The sequence below is a fragment of the Coregonus lavaretus genome (genome assembly GCF_964263955.1).
Source record: "Coregonus lavaretus genome assembly, chromosome: 22".
In the NCBI taxonomy this organism is placed as follows: domain Eukaryota; kingdom Metazoa; phylum Chordata; class Actinopteri; order Salmoniformes; family Salmonidae; genus Coregonus; species Coregonus lavaretus.
This window is the reverse complement of record NC_140009.1, coordinates 33,401,603-33,423,705: the sequence shown is the minus strand read 5'-3', so window position 1 is coordinate 33,423,705 and position 22,103 is coordinate 33,401,603. Positions and strand designations below refer to the sequence as shown.

Genomic DNA, 22,103 nt, shown 5'->3' with positions numbered 1-22,103 from the left:
TTCCTCCTCCTCCAAACACGGCGAGTTGAGTTGATGCCAAAGAGCTAAATTTTGGTCTCATCTGACCAGAACACTTTCACCCAGTTCTCCTCTGAATCATTCAGATGTTCATTGGCAAACTCCAGACGGCCCTGTATATGTGCTTTCTTGAGCAGAGGGACCTTGCGGATGCTGCAGGATTTCAGTCTTTCACGGCGTAGTGTGTTACCAATTGTTTTCTTGGTGACTATGGTCCCAGCTGCCTTGAGATCATTGAAAAGATCCTCCTGTGTAGTTCTGGGCTGATTCCTCACCGTTCTCATGATCATTGCAACTCCACGAGGTGAGATCTTGCATGGAGACCCAGGCCGAGGGAGATTGACAGTTATTTTGTGTTTCTTCCATTTTCGAATAATCGCACCAACTGTTGTCACCTTCTCACCAAGCTGCTTGGCGATGGTCTTGTAGCCCATTCCAGCCTTGTGTAGGTCTACAATCTTGTCCCTGACATCCTTGGAGAGCTCTTTGGTCTTGGACATGGTGGAGAGTTTGGAATCTGATTGATTGATTGCTTCTGTGGACAGGTGTATTTTATACAGGTAACAAGCTGAGATTAGGAGCATTCCCTTTAAGAGTGTGCTCCTAATCTCAGCACGTTACCTGTATAAAAGACACCTGGGAGCCAGAAATCTTTCTGATTGAGAGGGGGTCAAATACTTATTTCCCTCATTAAAATGCAAAACTGCAGCTGTTTTGAAGAGTGATGGTATCGCATCGGTCAGCAGAGACTTGTTGATGATTAGCAGGTTTTGAGTAGGGATGTAGGGATAGGGTCAAGGGAGCAAGTGGTGGCCTTCATTTAAAAGATGATTGACTGCACAGCAGTGGATGTGATTTCTGTGAAGTTGCTGAGGGAGGGGCAGTCTGCGTTGGGGGCTCAGGAGGTGGGGTGCAGGTCATCTTAGAGGCCATGATGTTTGTTCTAATGTTGTCAAATTTACTCTTGAAAAAAATCTGAGAAGCGATTGCACTGCTCAGATGAGGCTGCAGGAGGGCATGAGTTTGCAGGGTTGAGAAGGCGGTTGATGGTTGAGAACAGGGTTCTGGGGTTAGCTTTGTTCTTGTCAATCGCAGTAGATACTGCGAGTAGAAGACTGATCCTGCTGCTTTTAGGGAAGCAGAGTAGCTTGCTTGGTGGTCGTTGTAGGCCAGTAGATGGACAGTGAGGCCATCCTTCCACCAGCGCTTTTCAAGCTTACGGCCATGAGTCTTTATTCTGCACAGTTCATCAGTGAACCAGGGAGAAGAGCGTTGGGCGGTTACTTCGTGTTTTTTCGGGAGCAAGAATGTTCACGGTAGTACTCAGAGTGCTGTTATACAGGTTGACCATGTTGTTGAGGGCCAGCTCACTGCAGTCAGACTCAAAGGTGGGCTGGATGTGTTCCAGGAAGAGGGATGAGTTGTTTCATTAATTGAATGGTCCTCTTTGGGCGGTGGAGAGGAGTGGGAGCTGTCAGAGACAATGTCACAGCCTTGTGGTCAGATACGCCATGTTCGAGGACATCCAGGTCAGAGGCAGGGACATATCCAGTGATAATGAGGTATAATGTGTGTCCACGGTTGTGGTTGGGAACATTAATATGTTGCACAAGGTTTAGACAGTCCAGCAAGTTGAGGAAATCAGCAGCCATAGAGCACTGGGGTGAGTCAATACGGATGTTAAAGTCACCCAGAATCACATTGGAGAGGGTGGGGCATACATATAGGTTAATAGTTCAGAAAACTTAGAAATAAAAGAGGTGTTTGTCTTGGGGGGGGGGGGTCGGTAAACGAGGATAACAGTGAGAGGATTTGGTTGTTTACAGTTAAAAGCAAGGCACTCAAAAGACTGAAAATCAACAATAGTCAATGGGTTTAAAATAAAGCAGTCTCTGTATAAAACAGCAAGGCCTCCACCGCGTCCGTGGCTGCATGCTTTTTAAATGTATTTATATCCAGGCGGAGCTACCTCATTTAGATGGTAAAAGTCCCCCTCTTTGTGCCATGTTTCAGTGAAGCAGCTCATGTCAAATTCATTATCTGAAATGAACTCATACAAAAGAGGAGAATTGTTTATTAAGGATTCAAATCAAATCAAATTGTATTGGCCACATGCTTACTTACAGCCCTTAACCAACAGTGCATTTATTTTTAACAAAAAAGTAAAAATAAAACAACAAAAAGTGTTGAGAAAAAAAGAGCAGAAGTAAAATAAAATAACAGTAGGGAGGCTATATATACAGGGACATAGTAGAGTGCAAATTGTTGGAGGCATTGCTGGAAACAGTTTCATTACATGTTGGTTGGTCAACTGCGCTCTGTAGGGACTGTATTGACTTGGAGTGGGTGATGTCATTTGCCTGAGGGTCAGCCTGCAGAAATGGCTGTGTCCTTTATCATCCAACTCCGGTGCTGTACTGCTCTCAATGCGAGTGCACACAATAGACTTTAGTTTGTTAATAAGTCTCCTACCACCTAGTCGTCTGCATGTTTTCCGTAGGAGCCTGTATTGAAAGAGGCTGTTCTTAAACTCCTTACACAGGGTTGTTTTAATCTGTGTAAAACTTCTGAGGAATCCTTCTGTGTGTAGTGAATGAAGGTTGCTGCTATTTCTGATATTGTGGTCCAGCCTTTGGTCCAGTAGATGGTAGATGAGGATCTAGGAAGATCTAGCTAGGCTGGTATTTGAATCCAAACTATTTGCTAGTTGATTGGAGAGGTTGGAGAAGTAGCTAAATATACTAAATATACTAATTTAACATTGATGATTTTTAAAAATAAACTTGATTCCTGTGTTCTATACTTGATAAGCTATCAAAAAAACTAAAAGGTTGATTAAAACCCTGCGCATAAAAAAAACTCTTAAAACTAATATTTATGGATAGTTTTGTAGGAATAAACTACCAAGGCAGCCTCTAGGCACCATGGCAACCATGAAATCCCATATTTGTCATCTTGTTTATCAGTACCCAAATCTGCCATATTCAACTCGTATACGGATACGAGTGTAAAGGACTAATGAAAATGACTCCAAAAATATATTTTTTATCATTTATTTCCCTGAGCCTCCTTTGGCCCTTGAAATGCTCAGTCTGATTGTATGGCCATTAGGAAACTAATTTGAAGAGATGTACATACACAGCCCTGATTGGCAGATAGGATGTTCTAGAGCCCACCCCCTTACCCAGATGAACTGTAATTTGTCTATTATGATAAAATCACATTGTGACATGTTGATGTGAGCCAAAAGGTCCATCCCACCTGAACAGGTTGAAATTCCAGGCATTTATTTTCAAACAGCTCTTACACAAAAAGGGAATTCTCATCATTTTCACAATTTCAGTGTTATTTCAATCCCATAGTGTGGAAATATAATAAAAGAAAAACAGGAATATCTAGTTTTTAACTGCACTGCCCCTAAATTATAGTGAGAAGTTTTTCCAATAGACTTGGGGATGGGGGAGAGTTGATGTATATGGCGTGCATTTCATCTTTGCTCTCTGACCTAAAAACATGTCTTCCACCACTGACAATCCCTGAGATTATAATTGTTCCAATCAGTGGAGTTGAGAGTCAGGTTTGTTTGGGTTTTTGGTGGAGGCTGATCGCCCCACTGCACGCATACATCATGCCCTTCACTCGCCAGTGTATTAGAGTCTACCTCTATTAGAGTCTACCTCCCTGTCATGCATGCTGCATCTAAGACATAGCCCCTAGACTGAGTCCCAAAAGTCACCCTATTCCCTATGTAGGCTAGAGCACTAGTTTTACCAAGGCCTATAGGGAGAGGGCTTGGGTCAAAAGTAGTGCACTATATAGAGAACAGGGTGACATTTGGGACGCAGTTAGGGGCTGATTCAGACTTAGGAATTTTACACCTTTCCTACACACGCCTTTCCTACGCACATCTCAGTATTTGGTATTCAGACTTACCTTATTCAGTTGCGTAACGCGCTCTGCAGGTGTGGCTACCTTGCGCGCTCCGAATACATTTCATTCAACCGCTGAAAACCCTCCCACTTGCTGGCCAGAATATTTTCTTGTGGAGTTCATTTCTTAGGGTTTTCAGTACATTTTTCTTAAGCCATCCCTTTAAATACGGTGTACCTTTAAGTTAGAATTCTGTCGACAGACTCACTAGAATATTTATCGAGAGAACGGGTTCAGAATATTAGTTATCAATAAAAGAAAGCCATCTAAATACACTATACAAAAGTATGTGGACACCCCTTCAAATTAGTGGATTCGGCTATTTCAGCCACACTCGTTGCTGACAGGTGTATAAAATCGAGCACACAGCCATGCAATCTCCATAGACAAACATTGGCAGTAGAATTGCCTTAGTGAAGAGCTCAGTGACTTTCAACGTGGCACCGTCATAGGATGCCACCTTTCCAACAAGTCAGTTAGTCAAATTTCTGCCCTGCTAGAGCTGCCCCGGTCAACTGTAAGTGCCGTTATTGTGAAGTGGGGATGTCAAGGAGCAACAACGGCTCAGCAGCGAAGTGGTAGGCCACACAAGCTCACAAAACGGAACCGCTGAATGCTGAAGCACGTAACACGCATAAATCGTCTGTCCTCAGTTGCAACACTGAGTTCCAAACTGCCTCTGGAAGCAACATCAGCACAAGAACTGTTCGTCAGGAGCTTCATGAAATGGGTTTCCATGACCGAGCAGCCGCACACAAGCCTAAGATCACCATGCGCAATGCCAAACTTCGGCTGGAGTGGTGTAAAGCTCGCCGCCATTGGACTCTGAAGCAGTGGAAACGCATTCTTTGGAGTGATGAATCACGCTTCACCATCTGGCAGTCTGACGGAATAATCTAGGTTTGCCGGATGCCAGGAGAACGCTACCTGCCCCAATGCATAGTGCCAACTGTAACGTTTGGTGGAAGAGGAATAATGGTCTGGGGCAGTTTTCCATGGTTTCGGGCTAGGCCCCTTAGTTCCAGTGAAGGGAAATCTTAACACTACAGCATACAATTACATACTAGACAATTCTGTGCTTCCAACTTTGTGGCAACAGTTTGGGAAAGGACCTTTCCTGTTTCAGCATGACAATGCCCTGTGCACAAAGCGACGTCCATACATAAATGATTTGTCAAGATCGGTGTGGAAGAACTTGACTGGCCTGCACAGAGCCCTGACCTCAACCCCTTCGAACACCTTTAGGATGAATTGGAACGCCGACTGCGAGTCAGTCCTAATCGCCCAACATCAGTGCCGACCTCACTAATGCTCTTGTGGCTGAATGGAAGCAAGTCCCCACAGCAATGTTCCAAGATCTAGTGGAAAGCCTTCCCAGAAGAGTGGAGGCTGTTATAGCAGCAAAGGAGGGACCAACTCCATATTAATGCCCATGACTTTGGAATGAGATGTTCGACGAGCAGGTGTCCACATACTTTTGGTCATGTAGTGTACAGTGCATTAAATTGTTTTTTTTCCCCTCATCAATCTACACACAATACCCCATAATTACAAAGCAAAAACTGGTTTTTAGAAATTGGTGCAAATGCAAAAAAAGCGTCACATCTGGAGGAAACCAGGCACCATCCCTACGGTGCAGCATGGTGGTGGCAGCATCATGCTGTGGGGGTGTTTTTCAGCGGCAGGGACTGGGAGACTAGTCAGGATCGAGGCAAAGATGAACGGAACAAAGAACAGAGAGATCATTGATGAAAACCTGCTCCAGAGTGCTCAGGACCTAAGACTGGGGTGAAGGTTCACCTTCCAACAGGACAACGACCCTAAGCACACAGCCAAGACAACGCAGGAGTGGCTTTGGGACAAGTCTCTGAATGTCCTGGAATGGCCCCGCCAGAGCCTGGACTTGAACCTGATCGAACATCTCTGGAGAGACCTGAAAATAGCTGTGCAGCAACGCTCCCCATCCAACCTGACAGAGCTTGAGAGGATCTGCAGAGAGGAATGGGTGTGCCAAGCTTGTAGCGTCATACCCAAGAAAACTAGAGGATGTAATTGCTGCAAAAGGTGCTTCAACAAAGTACTGAGTAAAGGGTCTGAATACTTATGTAAATGTGATATTTCTGTTTTTAATTCATAATACATTAGCAAACATTTCGAAAAACCGGTTTTGCTTTGTCATTATCGGGTATTGTGTGTAGATTGATGAGGAAAAAAACAATTTAATATATTTTAGAATAAGGCTGTAACCTAATCAAATTTGGAAAAAGTCAAGGGGTCTGAATACTTTCCGAAGGCACTGTATATATTTTACCAACTGTTAATAATGATCATCAGCAACAACCACACGGCCGTGATGGCATTTACAGCGGAAGCAAATTAAGGTAAACGAAACAATGGAATTAAATGGAATGATAATGTAGGCTATACTAACTGTAAATTGGCAATTGAATATGTGTGGTTATTAGGCCTACTGATGGTCGATACAAATAGTGGCTAATATTTAACATGATAGAAATAGGAAACAGAGAAAGTCTGGATCGCCTATAATAAATAAATTTGAGAGTCCCCATCCCTGCAAGTTAAAAGGCCGTACAATTTAAATGCTGCATAACGGCACAGCGTTTCATAAACTTTAATGTAGGAATGTTGATATGCTTCAGTTTGCTGCCATATGACTGATTCCCATTTGTCTCTAGCGATTATAAGGTAAAATAGATCTAAAACAAGTGTCATTTATATTTACAATTCACGTATTCAAAACAGATTACTCATTTACCTAGCTCTTATTAATATCTCTTATCAAGTTGTAAATTAAAGTGCATGGAGAATGGTGTTATTTCTAATTGGGAAAAAATCAAGGAGCTCCTTTTTCCACTTGGAACCGGTAGGTTCGCTAGGACCTTATGGTTTCCTCTCGCATTAAAGGTGGTGGAATTATTAGGGAATTAAGTCAAGGTCAGAATACAGCGTATCTGTAGACACACCTCCGCCACACCTTAATATATTAGATTGCCGCCCCCAAACGAATAGCAGGTTAATAGCATGCTATTCTCATGCTTATGTTCAAGGTCAGAATACGAGTAGAGAAAAGTACATAGAAAGGGAATTACATTTAATTTACGCACGCTAAACTTGGGTCGGAATTCCCCCATATAGCCTATCTGTACCATCTTTTCATAGGACAACCCTGTTTTTACTGAGTTGGCATATTGATTTACAGAACTGTACCTTTTCAGTGTTTTGTGAAAATCGTGTTTTGTGAAAATACCAAAGCATGCAGATTGAGCACATGAATACTACAACTTGCCCGTCTCCCTCGTTGTCATGAGACAATTTCCATCAGTGACATGCATGGTAGGCCCAACCTCATCCCCAGACTATGGCGCACAGCTTGGGGAGGAACCCGGTTTCTGCCGAGACAGTATAATGATGCATTAGCCTAACCCTTTGATGAACTGCATTATTGGCCAGGTGGTCCCAGCTCTGTTTGTGCTCTTGCCAACTCTGTTGCTGTCATTTGTCATCTTGTTTTGTTCAAATACCAGAGCATGACCATATCAATATTACTATGCTTCGGTCAGTAGGACATTCATTGTTTTTGGGGGTTGAGTCAAATGTTCAGATCACATGCTAGAAATGAGTTAGTGGTGTACCGAGTATCCCCTAAAATGTTTTCAATGATTTCAATCACTGTGTATCATAACATGAATGAACATGAACAGAAGTGACACTGAAATTACGATAACACTTTACTTGACACCCAGTATCATAACATGTTATGACACGGTCATAACCATGTCATAACAGCTGACATAACAGCTGACATAACTTGTCATAACCTGTCATAATATGGTCATAACACTGTCATGACCCATATTCAGGGTGCGTACAGACAGTGGCAAGTCAAATTCAAATACTTTTTCCAGCACTAATATTTATTTTCAAGGACCATCTATTTGTAATAGTTCCTATTATGCAAATGTTTCTAGTCGCCATCAAATGGCAGTATATCGCCACAACTTCATAAAAAAAAACATAATACCTAACAAGTTCTACTTAATAATATGTGTTTCACTACTTATTTACAATATACATGAGTGGTAAGTCAGTGCTGATGATGTTGACCGATTAACTTATATGAACTGTAATAACTCAGTAAAATCTTTGAAATTGTTGCATTTATATTTTTGTTCAGTGTACATAATAATATTAAATTGTCTTTATATTTCACAGAACTTTAAGTCCCACAAGCTGTCCCAACACATAATAACATGAAAGTGAATTCTGGCAGGCCCTTAGTTGACTCTAAAATGTTGTATTCTATACCCATTTGAAGAGAAACAAGTTAATGTGTTTGATAAGATTAAAGATTCTCTCAGGGGACCCCATTTACATTTTAGGGGACCCCACATGGGTCCTGGACCCCAAGTTTGGGAACCACTGTACTACTAACCTCTCTTCCTGCTTTCTTCAATGCTTCCACTCTCTGTGTATCTCCTTTGCCTCCTTTATTGAAGCCTGAAGGCCAAATCAAAAGAAACGCAAACGAGCGAACGAGCGTGTACATGCAGGAATTAGAATGCACTGTAGTGAATGACAGAAAATAGATGTGCCGCGAGCGTCAACTCCGTCAAAAACGTCATGTTCTTCAAATTAGAAAGGAAGTCGAATTTTCTCACCACTCACTGTAAAGAAAAAGTATTTTGTTATGAGAATTTATAGTAGCCCATCTTTTGATTATAGCTAGCTTAATTTCAGTCAACTGCTCCTGCTGAGGTCAGGCTCCGTTCAACGTTAGCTTCTAACTTAATCCGTCTAGCCTAGTTACAGCTAGCTACCTGGCTATCAGCCAGAGCCCTTGAGCTACCTAGCTAGCTAGACATCTGACTAAAATATCAGCAACTATTTACCAGTTGTACACTAAGTCTCCGAGAGTCAGGGGGGTTTTGTTAGGGGGATGTCTGTTGACATGGCAGGAGTCGAGGGATGTAAAAATAATAATAATCCCACTGTCAGCGGCGTCTCTCTGCCACTTGCCACTGTAGTTCGTTTCACCTCTCGGCCTATGTCGTGGGCCGAGTTTCCAGTCAGACAGAGTAGTGAGTGAATGCGCTGCTAACAAAGCAAGACATAACGAGCGTACATTAATTATTCATGTTTCCACTTGTTCGCAAAGGTAGGCGCGATTAGAACTCATATCAAGAAGCCTTCTGAGCATTGATCACCGCTGGGAACACAATAAGTGGGTAAACGATAATTAACTAAATAGGCGAGTAAACGCTATTTCACAAATAAAAAGGTGCGTAAACGGCATTTACCCTCTACATCCCTGGATGGGTCTGGCAAAACCATTCATAAACATCAATATCCTACCAGGCAGGTTTGAATCTACATTTGCCCAGCATTTTAGCTATAGATGTGACGTTTGGCGGCGCCTAATCAGTCAGTTATGTACCTGCCTGGCTGAGTGGCAGTGTGGGTGGAATGAGCAGGCTTGCCTGGCAACCAGAGCACGAAACACGTGAGGAAATAAAACTCAGTAGTCTGCCTGGAAATTAATTCGCAAGACAAATACATTTTTTCTAATATTTTTCATATTAACATATTTGATAATTTTTCATTGATCTGTTCGCCTCTCATTTTAATTCAAGTACTTTTCAAATACCAACTTGAGAAAATGTCAGATTTTCAAGGTATTCCAGTTCTTGAATTTCAGAGTGCCAAATTCAAGTATTTTAAGCACCTTGTGCGAACCCTGCATATATGTACACCTGTTGTGACATATATTGCGTTATTTTATGGCTGGTTATGACACCTATATAAGAGTGTCAACACCTACATTCATTCAAATTAGTTTTTTCCATGCCAAGAAGTTTCCTTTCCCTTGTTGTTGTTTTTTTCATCATATTTTAAATAACTTGTAGAAAATACACTTTATGACACTGTCATGAAGCATTATGACCATCCTGTGTCACTTCACTTGGACTAAGAAAATACACTTTATGACCATCATTATCCCATAAGCCAGATAGGCCTATCATGTACATTCCCTTATATCAGTCCAGTCAAAAACAGGGTGTCTTGTCCTGCTCCTGAAATCTGCTTCTGCATTCATCCCATTCATCAGCAACAGAGTATTGGGGTAGGTGCATGTCTGACATCAAGGTGTGCACAATTACAATTATAATTTAATATGGTCAATTTCAGAAAATGTTATATAACATAAACATACCGTTGACACATAGGCTATGGTGTAATGGATTATTTTGCCTTGGGTGGTAGGTTTTGTGGGTTTTGACACTCTTATGTAGGTGTCATAACCAGCCATAAAATAACTACAGCGGTAGGTTTTGTGGGGTTTTACACTTATGTAGGTGTCATAGCCAGCCATAAAATAACGCAATATATACTGAACACAAATATAAACGCAACATGCAATAATTTCAAAGATTTTACGTAGTTACATTTCATATGAGGAAATCAACTGAAATAAATAAATTAGGCCCTAATCTATGGATTTCACATGACTGGGAATACATATGAATCTCTTGGTCACAGATACCTTAAAAGAAATGGGCCTCACAATGGGCCTCAGGATCTCGTCACGGTATTTCTTTGCATTCAAATTGCCATTGGTAAAATGCAATTGTGTTCGTTGTCTGTAGCTTATGCCTGCCCATACCATAACCCCACCGCCACCATGGGGCACTCTGTTCACAACGTTGACATCAGCAAACCGCTTGCCCACAAGACACCGTACACGTGGTCTGCAGTTGTGAGGCCGGTTGGACGTACTTCCAAATTCTCTAAAACGATGTTGGAGGCAGCTTATGGTAAAGAGATTAACATTCAAATATCTGGCAACAGCTCTGGTGGACATTCCTGCAGTCAGCATACCAATTGCACGCTCCCTCAAAACTTGAGACATCTGTGGCATTGTGTTGTGTGACAAAACTGCACATTAGAGTGGCCATTTATTGTCCCCAGCACAAGGTGCACCTGTGTAATGATCAGCTCATGAAACATGGAACCAACACTTTACATGTTGCGTTTATATTTTTGTTCAGTGTATGTCACAACAGGTCTAAATATATGTGTCATGACAGTGTTATGATCATATTATAAGAGGTTATGACAAGTTATGTCAGCTGTTATGACATATTATGACATGGTTATGACCCTGTCATAACGTGTTATGACACTGGGTGTCAAGAAAAGTGTTACCGAAATTACCTTAACATACAGTGCCTTCAGAAAGTATTCACCCCACATGAATTTTTCCACATTTTGTTGCGTGTTACATAGGGGTGTAACGATCCATCTACTACATCGATGTATCGATTTATATTCCTATGATCCAACTACATCGATCTGTGCTCGGCGAGTTGGCCTTTTGGACAACATATATCAATCTAACATCGTTTTAAAATGTAATAAATCGATTGTATCGATACTAGGAAATAACCCATTGGATTTAAGCACGTCAGACTTTATATGGATGTTTTTTCTTAGCACTTTTAATGATAAAGGCTTTAAACATTACTCGATTCAGTCTGCCTATCCGTGACGTCATCGCCCCGCGCCAGCAGCAGCGCAAAGGCGCAAAGACAACAAAACATAGCATGGCGGACGACAGAGGAGAAGCCGACGAGCGAGAAATTATCAAGCCACCATTGCGGTCCTTACAAGAAACAGGAATCTAGGAAACTTCACCTGCACTGTCCAGTATCCAGGTATTTATTTCAGTCACACTGGTTGAATTTTTGGCTAAAAGGTTACTGAATCGATTTCAAGTCACTGAATCGTTTCGGATCGTATCGTTCTAAATGAACCAATATCGTCCTTGAATCGTATCGACAACCACGAATCGTGATACAAATCGAATCGTTGTTAAAACGAATCGTTACACCCCTAGTGTTACAGCATTAATTAAAAATTGATTTAAATTGTGATTTTGTGTCACTGGCCTACACATAATACCCCATAATGTCAAAGTGGAATTATGTTTTTAGAAACTTTGACAAATTAATTAAAAATGAAAAGCTGAAATGTCTTGAGTCAATAAGTATTCAACCCCTTTGTTAAGGCAAGCCTAAATAAGTTCAGGAGTAAAAATCTGCTTAACAAGTCACATAATTAGTTGGCATGGTGAAATCCTTGAGTGGTTTCCTTCCTCTCTGGAAACTGAGTTAGGAAGGACGCCTGTTTCTTTGTAGTGACTGGGTGTATTGATACACCATCCAAAGTGTAATGAATAACTTCACCATGCTCAAAGGGATATTCAATGTCTGCTATTTGTATTTTTACCCATCTACCAATAGGTGCCCTTCTTTGCGAGGCATTGGAAAACTTCCCTGGTCTTTGTGGTTGAATCTGTGTTTGAAATTCACTGCTCGACTGAGGGATCTTACAGATAATTGTATGTGTGGGGTACAGAGATGAGGTAGTCATAAAAAAATCATGTTAAACACTATTACTGCACACAGAGTGAATCCATGCAACTTATGTGAATTGTTAAGCAAATTTGTACTCTTGAACTTATTTAGGCTTGCCATAAAGGGGTTGAAATACTTATTGACTCAAGACATTTCAGCTTTTAATTTTTAATTAATTAGTAAACATTTCTAAAATACATAATTCCACTTTGGCATTATGGAAGGCACTGTATGTTAAGGTAACAGGCCAGTGGAAAATAATCTCAATTTAATCCATTTTAAATTTAGGCTGTAACACAACAAAATGTGGAAAAAGTCAAGGGGTGTGAATACTTTCTGAAGGCACTGTAAAAGTGTAGCCTAATACATGGGCTTGGGTAGAGTTGTAATCTTCAACCAGTTTACAACCAGAATTGATTGAAATCTTGTTGCGATGACATTTCAAACTAGTGGATCCGCTGGGAACCCTCTTGCCACTCATAACAGGCTCACCTGAGTGTGTCTCCATTCTTCAGCATTCTTTTGTAGCGCTCCTGAAAGCGTACAGCACGCACATCTCTGATCCTCCTCCGCCAGTTCAGGAACCTGTAGTGTAGGTTGATGTCATCCATCTTGACTTGAGGCTCAGGTCAGGATTGGCTAAATCCGGTGTGTTCAGGTAGGGCTAGTGTAAAAACCAGCACACTCAGTAGCTTTCCAGAAGACCGGTTGGTTACCCCTGTATTTGAGGGAGGGATAAAAGGGTGAGTCAAATTCTCTACATGGAAGCTAATTGGTAGAAACCTAGGTGAGCAAGGTGCAAATTACGGGGGAGCCAGGGGGGGCTCAGCTGCCTGAATGAGACGTTAGCGCCTCTAAATGCAACAAAAGTCAAACTTTGGGGGGTCTCTAAATAATGCTAATTTAACCATTCCCCTATTTGTTTAAAATGTAGTGGTAAATATGTAGTACAGTGGTAAGTATGAAAATAAAAGCTTCTAAATGAAACGAACACCCCCACCTCTCTGTCATGGTTTAAACCATTTATTTCTATGTGGTGACGCTGTCCACTCAGTAGTGCTGAATTTTGGCCTCAGCTGAACTCCTTTATGCATCTTCATTTTCGCCATTTGTTTGCCATGCCTCCTTGATAAAAAATAGGCTTTATTCCAATGTATTAGATGTATCTGTTGATTTATCATTGCTTGCTTTTGTCAGTCAGATGTTTAGAGCGATCATTGCTTTGCCAGAAGTAGTAGCTTTATTATTTTCTATCAATATTTGTTTTCTTTCCTGGATCAGCTGATGGTTGAAAAATATCACTAGACAACTAGCCTACAGCTAGACACCAATTTTCATCCAATCCATACAACAAGTAGGCTATACGTTAATGACAGTAGGCCTATACGGTGACTCTTTCGTTTAGAAGAGGTTTTAATGTTCGGTTAGAAGCATTCAATTTTGAAATGGCATAGGCCTACGTTATTTGGGATTTGTGTTCCCATGAGAACTGTTTTCACAGCAAAACATAACAAAATGTTACGTAGGCATAGTTACACTTACAGTGCATTTTCCGAGATCTACAAGACCCATGATTCATACAGGGTTTAAGTTCAATGTTCTAATTAAAATTGTTAAATGCTTAATAATGACAAATAACACTGTCATAAATGTTATAATAAAGGTAGTGTTTTATGTCACACGATCTGTGAAGACAAAACATTAACTCATGAATTATGGGCAACTCATGAACTAGAGTGTAAAACATGTTTTGATTCAATTCATGTATTATATTGAATGTAGGCTACCTGTTCTGCATGTGTTCATGTGTGTAAAATTGCCTCGGCTGAGAGGGTAGCCTACCGGCAGTGGTGTAGGCCTAGCGGAGGGTAAACGCAAGTAACCGTGTTTACCTACCTTTTCTGAAAAATGCATTGAACGTATAGGGAGCATATTTTTTTTTTTTTTTTTACCGTGACCAGCAATCAGAGTTTACCGTCTACATCACTGGCTAACGGTAGGCCTATTTGAAGTTCATGGTAATATACATTGTAGACTACTAGTCTAGTAAGTTGTCCATATGTGTTGTTAGGGTGTCCATCCTGTTTTCCTGGGACAGTTTCTGCCCCATTTCAGGTGTCCCGACTTTTCAGGCTACAAAAAAGGTACATTTGTCATACAATACGCACCAATTAATGTAGGCCTAATCAATGGCAATCACTGAATGTCATTAGGCACACTTTTTAGTGCTTTGTAACAGATGTCTATTTCCATTCATCAAATGGTGCGAGTATAGGCTACATGCAGTTTGGATGCTGGAATTATTTTGGAGTGGACGAACATGCACAGGTAGCCTACTTTTTGAAGTGATTTGTTTGACAATCAGATGAAAATATCACGACTTGTTGTGTTCATGCCAAGTGCGTGCACTCTATTGAACCCGAATGTCATGGTGTAATTCGCACTCTGTAGGTGAGTGTTTTATCGTTAACTAGTACAGTAGTACAGGGGCGGGGGGGCAGGACCGAGTTTGGGAAACCCTTAGCTCTTGAAAACTTTTGCAGGCATTCTGCCTTCTCCCTACGGTTCAGGCATTAGGGTCGCCCACGACTAGCTCATGTGAACTACAATCCCAACGCGTTGCTTAACTTTTAGAAATGTAAATAATCATCCCTTGCGATATGGCTTTCGAAACATATGGCCCTTATCTTTCATTACAAGAAAGAATCCTTCAAATAAAAGATGCACTTAGTCTAGTAGTTTTGCACAGGTACATACAGCTATGGGTGCCTCCATCCATCCAACAAAACTAAACTTCCCAAGTTAAACTTGCACACAGGTGTTAGATAGCTAGATAGCTAACTAGCAGAGATGGTCGTCTAATGTCTTCCGTAAACAAGAGCTGTAACATGGAGATATGGCTGTGTGGGAACACTAACCCCAGAAAGCTGTGTATCAATTTAACCTTTCGTTTTTTAAATGTATTTTCTGCTGATATTAAAGATAAGGTCCTTATGCTTTCGAAAACGTACCGCAAGCGACGTGTGTTAATGTTCAGATTGAGCGTCGGGGCTCTTAACAAAACTCCCCTGTACAGAAGACGCCTTTGTCCAAGGACTCTTATGTGTAATGTAATGGAACTGAGAGTCATGCTCAAGGGCTAGGAAACCCTGAACTAGTAAACACAATTCGAAAAACAATGCATGACATGCAAACCGTCTTCAAAAGATTTAACTAGCAAAGTTGGCTAACTTTCATTGACGTTAGCAAAATATTTCAGCCAATGTGGCATTAAAAGTCAGTTAGCTAGGAAATAGTCTAGTAATAAGCTATTTAGCTAGTGGTACCTAACGTTATCGATATTAGCAAAACAATTTGAGCAACGCTTCAGTAGCTAACGTTACCTAAGTAGCATGCTAGCTAGCTCATTTCGGACAAATAGATTCACTATCCACCTTGCTAGAGCGGTGACTACACAGCATACCACTATTCTTGTGAAATGCTTACCATTTGTCCAGTATGTTATTAATTAATTATTTCAAAAGCACTTGTGTTCATTTGGTAAGACTCCAAAACTCTACAGTAGAAAAACTTTGTAGACGTATGGCGCTTCCTAGTGACATCAGACACCGGTAACTTCAGTGAGCCAATCAAAGCTAGCCATGAGAGAGACTGACGAGCTGTGAAACCAATTCCATATCAGAATCATAAAATCATATTTTGTGATATAGAATAGGTCTGTCTGTGTACAGAGACGTGTGTCCAGAGGCATTGGTGCTCCCCGATAAAGGGAACCAATGAGATATTGTAATTGGTTATTCCCACAATATGAATTGTCCTGGACACAATATGTCACTATATGAGCTAGTGACAACTTTTGCCCTTTCTTTACCCTATGGGAAAACTGTTTGCTACAATAGGCCTTGGACACAAATGGAGTTTCCCAGATACTGTAGCATTGGGTGGTTAGAAGGTGTGGAGGGCATGCAGTCATATTTTGTGAGAAGAGGAGAGGAGGACATAATAGGAGTAGCCTATATCTGACTCAATAGAGACCTAAAGGGGGCGGGGGGAGAAGGAGGGAGGAAAAATGAGTAATCCAGGGAGTGTGGAAAAAGAGAGCCCCCATTGGTCTGGCGTGTCTCTTGGAACATTCTCCTGACAGAACATTTGGAAACAGACTAGGTAGGGCTGTAGCTGATGTAGCTAGCATTGATGGGAACACAAGACGGCAGGTGATTTCTGTTCTTAGTGCCAAGATTAATCATTCCTAATAATAACATCAGGCAGCTGACAACCAAGAAGGTTTTCACCAAGTGGGGTTTCGGAACTATTCGATGTAGACTAGTCTGTGTGTTCCAGAATGTCTGTGGGTTCTGGAGCTTTGGGAAGCATTGAGCTGTCGCTGTGTTCTAGATAGAATTTTGCCCACAGATGCAGCAGGTGATCCAGCAGCTTGGTCAAGAGCCAATCATGCATATATGTGCCCTTATTTTAGTGGTGCGTTGCCATTACAAGTTCAATGTTGTTAGATCAACATATTTTTATATCCTGTTTAATGCTCTCTGAAATGCTAGTTTGTCTTTTGATATCATTATGTTGATGTTGCCTCATGACAACAGTTTATTGTCCTTACAGGAGCCTCCTCCATGGTAGTAACCTCAGACAAACTATAGCACCCAACACTATGAGATAGATGGCCTAGATAAGAGGAGTGGATTTCTAACCTATTGGGCTCTAACCCTTAGAAACAGAATTAGCCATTATAATTCTATGGATTCATTAGAGTCATTCTAATTATAATGCATCAATCTAAATATATGCTCTATGATCCTCCAGCTAAGGCTGGCTTATCAAATTAACTGTAATATACGTTATAGCTCCATCTCTATTGTTATTCTATGCCTACTATAATCACAACTCTAGAAACACATAGATAACCTTTTTTTTATTCCTTCAACCATGGAATAATGAAATTCAGATTCAGCCATGGCAGAATTACAGAACAATGCAATGGAACTGTAAGTGGTATGAAGTATGAAGAGGTTTGGGGCTCAGGATGGGTGAGAGTAAGTGATCTCTTGAAGATGGCGCCCGTGAAGCAAATCTTGAACAGTTGAGTGCATAGATGGATTGCATTATTAGCAGCTGCCTGCCTGGCACAACCTTTCTCTCTTACAGTCATTATGTACATTCCAGCTACAGCAAGTCCTCTTTAATTATCCAGTGGATGCCTCTTCCGATGCAAACAATGGCAGCATGGGCAACAAAATCTGAATCTACCATCTACCGTCCCCTCAAGACTGCAAAACTTCTTTATATGATTTAGTCCACACATAGTCTCGAGTTTGTAAAAAAGACTGCTGAGAAATCAAGACAACTTTTTATGAAACTTCACTAAACTACATTATATGAAACTATTTTAATGTGTTAAATACCCAATCCTTCCATCATCAAGACCTGTCATCCCTGGTCTCAACTCACATTCATTATAGTTTGGCAGGAGGCGGGATAATCCCCCTAGTGGAGCGATATCAATCCATCAACATTGTTTGATCTGGAAAAAGTCCAGCAAACTCCAATGGGTTATAGTTATGCACATGTATTACACAAAGTAGTACATGATACGCCAGCTTCTGAAACATTGTGTTTTTCATGGCAATCAGTTTACATTCAAACACTTCTACTTCTGGAAACCTTTCTTGACTAACATTTGGCACACATCTGTGTAGATCATTATTACATTGTACTTAGCTGGTAAAATAAGGTATTTTAACTTTCACCTTTCTTCTGTACATTGACAGTTCAATATCTGTTTAATTCTTTGCAATTGGATCAGTGGTTGTAGTTTTAATTGATTTATCAGTAATTTTTTCATTTAGTACCTATTTTGCGAGATCCAAGCAGTATTCTATATTCTTCTCTGGTCAGGGTTGACAGAGTATTAGAACAACTCCTATAAAGCTAGACATTGCAGTCAGTATAGTTGAATGCAATGCAATACCTTGCCATAATTGTTACCATGGCAAATATGATCAGAATGGTATGAATGACATCAATGCATAATGGGGAGAAAGTGAATATATTGTAATGTATACTGTTTGTACATGTTTAACATTACTAGAGAAAGGAGTCAGTCTATGGGGGTGTGTTGATATACAGTAGGAAAAAAAGGGGTGGGGGAGATTTTGATAATTTCCTAAAGGAAAATAATCCACCCCCCCACCTCTCTCTACTCCCTCTCTGCCTTCCTCCCTCTCTCCCTCCCTCTCTCTCTCTCTCTCTCTGAGTCCCAGCCCCTGAAGGTGTCATAACTGTGCTCTCTCTCTCCCTCTCTATCACCGCCTTTCAGATCTTTAAAAGCTGCTGCTTTGCTGTGTCTCTCTCGATCTCCATTTGTCTCCTCTTGCACTGCAGGGGACTCCTGGCTGCCTAACGATTGAACCGACTAAGCACCAAGCAAAACTGAAGAGACGGAGAGAGGACAGAGAGAAAGAGATAAATATACATCCAGAAATAGCATCAGCCACATTTGACTGACTGAGAGAGAAAGAGAGAGAGAGAGAGAGTGTGTGTGGAGCTGAACCTGAGACCTGGACAGAAAATGCCTCTCCTTTCTAACTTAACGACTATTGTCTTGTTGCTGATTGCTCACTGCGGATCTTGGATTCTGGCTAACCGCTTGGGCCCCTACAAGGGTTGTCCCTCCTGTAGAGAACCTTTGGGGGCAGGTCGGGCCCCCAGAGACCATATTGGGCAAGCAGGCAGCACATCCATGTTGGCCCAGGGAGAGCCCTGTGGTGTGTACACCCTGAGCTGTGCCAAGGGGCTGCGCTGCGTGCCCCCTCCACAGGAACACAGCCCTCTCCAGGCGCTGCTGCAGGGCAGGGGCTTCTGCACCAAGCACAGCAGGACCAGTCCCACAGAGAGGCCCCACCCCACAGGTAAGACTGAGACACACACCACTGGCACGTCTAATAGTATTCAATTCAGCTCTGTGTTGTCTGTGTTTGTTAAGGCAATTATACCTACAGCTTAGCTTATGAATCATTGGAAGTAAGATACACACTCTCCTATCATCAGTGTGAGGATTGTATGTGATGTTGGTGTGCACCAAAAAGAAATGCTAGTACTGTTTTATTATAAGAGTATGACATTTAGTGTCAGATACATGACAGGCTCCAAATATGGATGTGAAAGGGCTGCATGGTCTTGATTTCTATACTGCAGTGCCTCTGCATGGTGTCTTGTGACAAAAATCTCATTTTAGGGACTGTAGGACTAGAAGTCTCAAATGTTGGATTGAGCAGCATATCATCAGTCATGTAATAAAAGGATTTAGTCAACACTATGATGCACAGACACTTGAGGCACTCTTTAGGTGTATTGGTACATTGCAGCTTGTGTAAGTATGTGTGTGCAAGTATGTGTATATATATATGCATGTGATGTGTATGGTTATGGTACTGTACATGCATTTCAAAGAGAGGGTGTGATCTCTGTGTGTGTGTGCATTTTATTGACAGCACAGAATGTGTTATACTGTCACCTACAGTCCGATAAGGATGCTTTTCATTGCAAGGGGTCTCCATCTACTGTTCAGACTAAGCCACTGCGATTCCTTAGGAAGGACATGCTACAGAAAATATAAATTCAGAGCTGAATCACTGTATCCAGTAAAGATATAGGGTCTTCATTTGAGCCAGTTTGCTACAGCAGGAAAATAATCCTGCAGCAACAGGAAATGTGATTTTATATGTGGATCATAATTAATGGACATTTTTGTAGTGGTTGATACATTTTTTGTAAGGGAAATTACAAACTTCAGAAGCCTTTTCAAACCTCAAATACAATACAAGTTTTACATTTCCTGCATTGCACCTGTATATACTTGATGCTTCATGTCTCGCAACAGCTTGAAACAAAACACTTCTAACTTATATTTTGATATCAGAGATGGTTTAAGGTTCTTAGTAATGCCCTGGTTTAATGTATTATTGTTAATGTGATGCTCTCTCCTATAGGTCCACATCCTTCACAAAGTGGTGAAATAGAAAAGGTAAGTAATATCCAAGTATGGTATCTGCTTAAGCCACTTGATGCAGTAAGCTAATAATGATTTCTACTTACATTTACCCACATCTGCTTAAATCAGAAAAATATGTAGAGCTGCTTACATAATGCATTCATATTCATACAGATAGATAGTGTATGATGGAAGGAGTCGGGGAGAGAGAGTTATTACTGAAGCTGCTGTGCTATCTGGGTGATACAGCGACAGCAGTACCACATATACTGCTCTAAAGCCATACATTATGGTGCATGATGTGTATGCCGCTATGCGGCAGAACTAATAGACCATGATGTGAATCAGTAAAGTTTAGACTCGACTGTGGCGGCCTTGGATTTTTCACTTTACGAGGAGAGGAGAGGAGGTGGATCTGCAATGAAACACAAACCCAACATAGAATTGATTTCTACAATTTGACAGATACTGCCTACTTAGTCACACAGTTGCTTCAAACCACTCTAAGTGACCTGAAAAAGCACAGTCCTTGTGTAACAATATCATTATATAATGACATGATATTATGTGACATATAATATGTTTTGCTTCTGGCTTCATGCTGCATCACTGACCTCCATCTTCTATGATATCCACACGTGTTGTAGCTACTCTAATAGGCTACTAATGGTTTTCTATCATCATAACCATGGGCTTCTCTGCACTTCCTGTCATTTAAAATGTAGGCTCTCCCCTTGTATACAGTAGTTACTGTATTTATCAATGTATAGTTGCTGTATTTATGACTGTATAGTTTCTGTATTTATCAATGTATCCTCTTTTTAGGCACCCTGCCGTAAGCTGCTCAATAGTGTTCTGCGGGGTATTGAGCTCACTATCTTTCAGTCTGATCGTGACATCTATATCCCCAACTGTGATACTCGGGGCTTCTACAGGAAAAAGCAGGTAGATATAGAGCAGCACGGTTGTTGACGTGAATATCTGCCTGTGTATGAATAGTATATGTGTTTATGAGATCAAGAGAGTGGCATGCTATTCCTCTTTTCAATTGCATGCTATCTCTCTATTCAATTCAGCCGAAAAATGTCTCCATGGCCAGAGGCTCTGGATAAAGGACACTTTGCTTCCAGGCCCTCTGGGCTGTGGGCATGCTGACAATAGTTATATGGTATGATGACATATTATCATTCTCTATCCTCTCACACAACACAGTGTCGCTCCTCCAAGGGCATGCAGCGTGGCCACTGTTGGTGTGTGGATGAGCTGGGTACCGCCTTGCCCTCACGTGCCAGCGAAGACGGCACTTTACCATGCGATGGAGAGTGAGGGAGGTCCTTGTCCCAAAACTTTGAGCCTGGAGGAGGGGGAGTAAGCGGAGGAGGAGGTGGTGGATGTGGAGGATGAGGATGAGGAGGAGGAGGAGGAGGCGGGGGAGGAGGAGGAGGAGGAGGAGGAGGAGGAGAGGGGGTTTAGCTTTAGCTTGTGCTAGACAATGCCTGGACAGGAGACACCAGGGATTAAACCACTTCCTATGGAAATTACTCCAAATTAGCTTACTGTCCTCTAGTCAAGAAACAGCCAAACAAAGACACATACCTACAGTACTACAGTAGCAATTCCCAGCTGAATGTTCAACAGTTTGCAGCTACAGTACTAGTCCTCTGAATCATTCAGTGTGACAACGTGCAGTAGCTTATCTATCTCACATTACCGCT

General features: G+C 41.4%; 2 protein-coding genes across 2 annotated transcripts in view; one reads left to right on the top strand and one right to left on the bottom strand.

Annotated features, from left to right (window-relative positions):
* The window catches only part of spryd3 (SPRY domain containing 3), a 123,653-nt gene extending 107,692 nt beyond the window's left edge, over positions 1-15,961 (bottom strand). The window contains exons 1-2 of the mRNA XM_084187509.1: positions 15,870-15,961; positions 12,876-13,101 (exon numbers count right to left, since the gene is read on the bottom strand). Of these exons, the coding sequence (XP_084043635.1) occupies positions 12,876-12,994 (119 nt within the window). The 5' untranslated portion in view covers positions 12,995-13,101; positions 15,870-15,961. The remainder of the gene's footprint in view (positions 1-12,875; positions 13,102-15,869) is intronic.
* A 2,990-nt stretch (positions 15,962-18,951) lies between these two features.
* On the top strand, positions 18,952-21,714 carry igfbp6b (insulin-like growth factor binding protein 6b; the record flags this gene model as incomplete). Its single annotated transcript, XM_084187540.1, has 4 exons — positions 18,952-19,306; positions 20,387-20,421; positions 21,214-21,333; positions 21,601-21,714. Exons 1-4 carry the CDS (start codon positions 18,967-18,969, stop codon positions 21,712-21,714), a joined length of 609 nt encoding a protein of 202 aa, XP_084043666.1. The 5' UTR covers positions 18,952-18,966.
* Between the last annotated feature and the right edge of the window lie 389 nt (positions 21,715-22,103).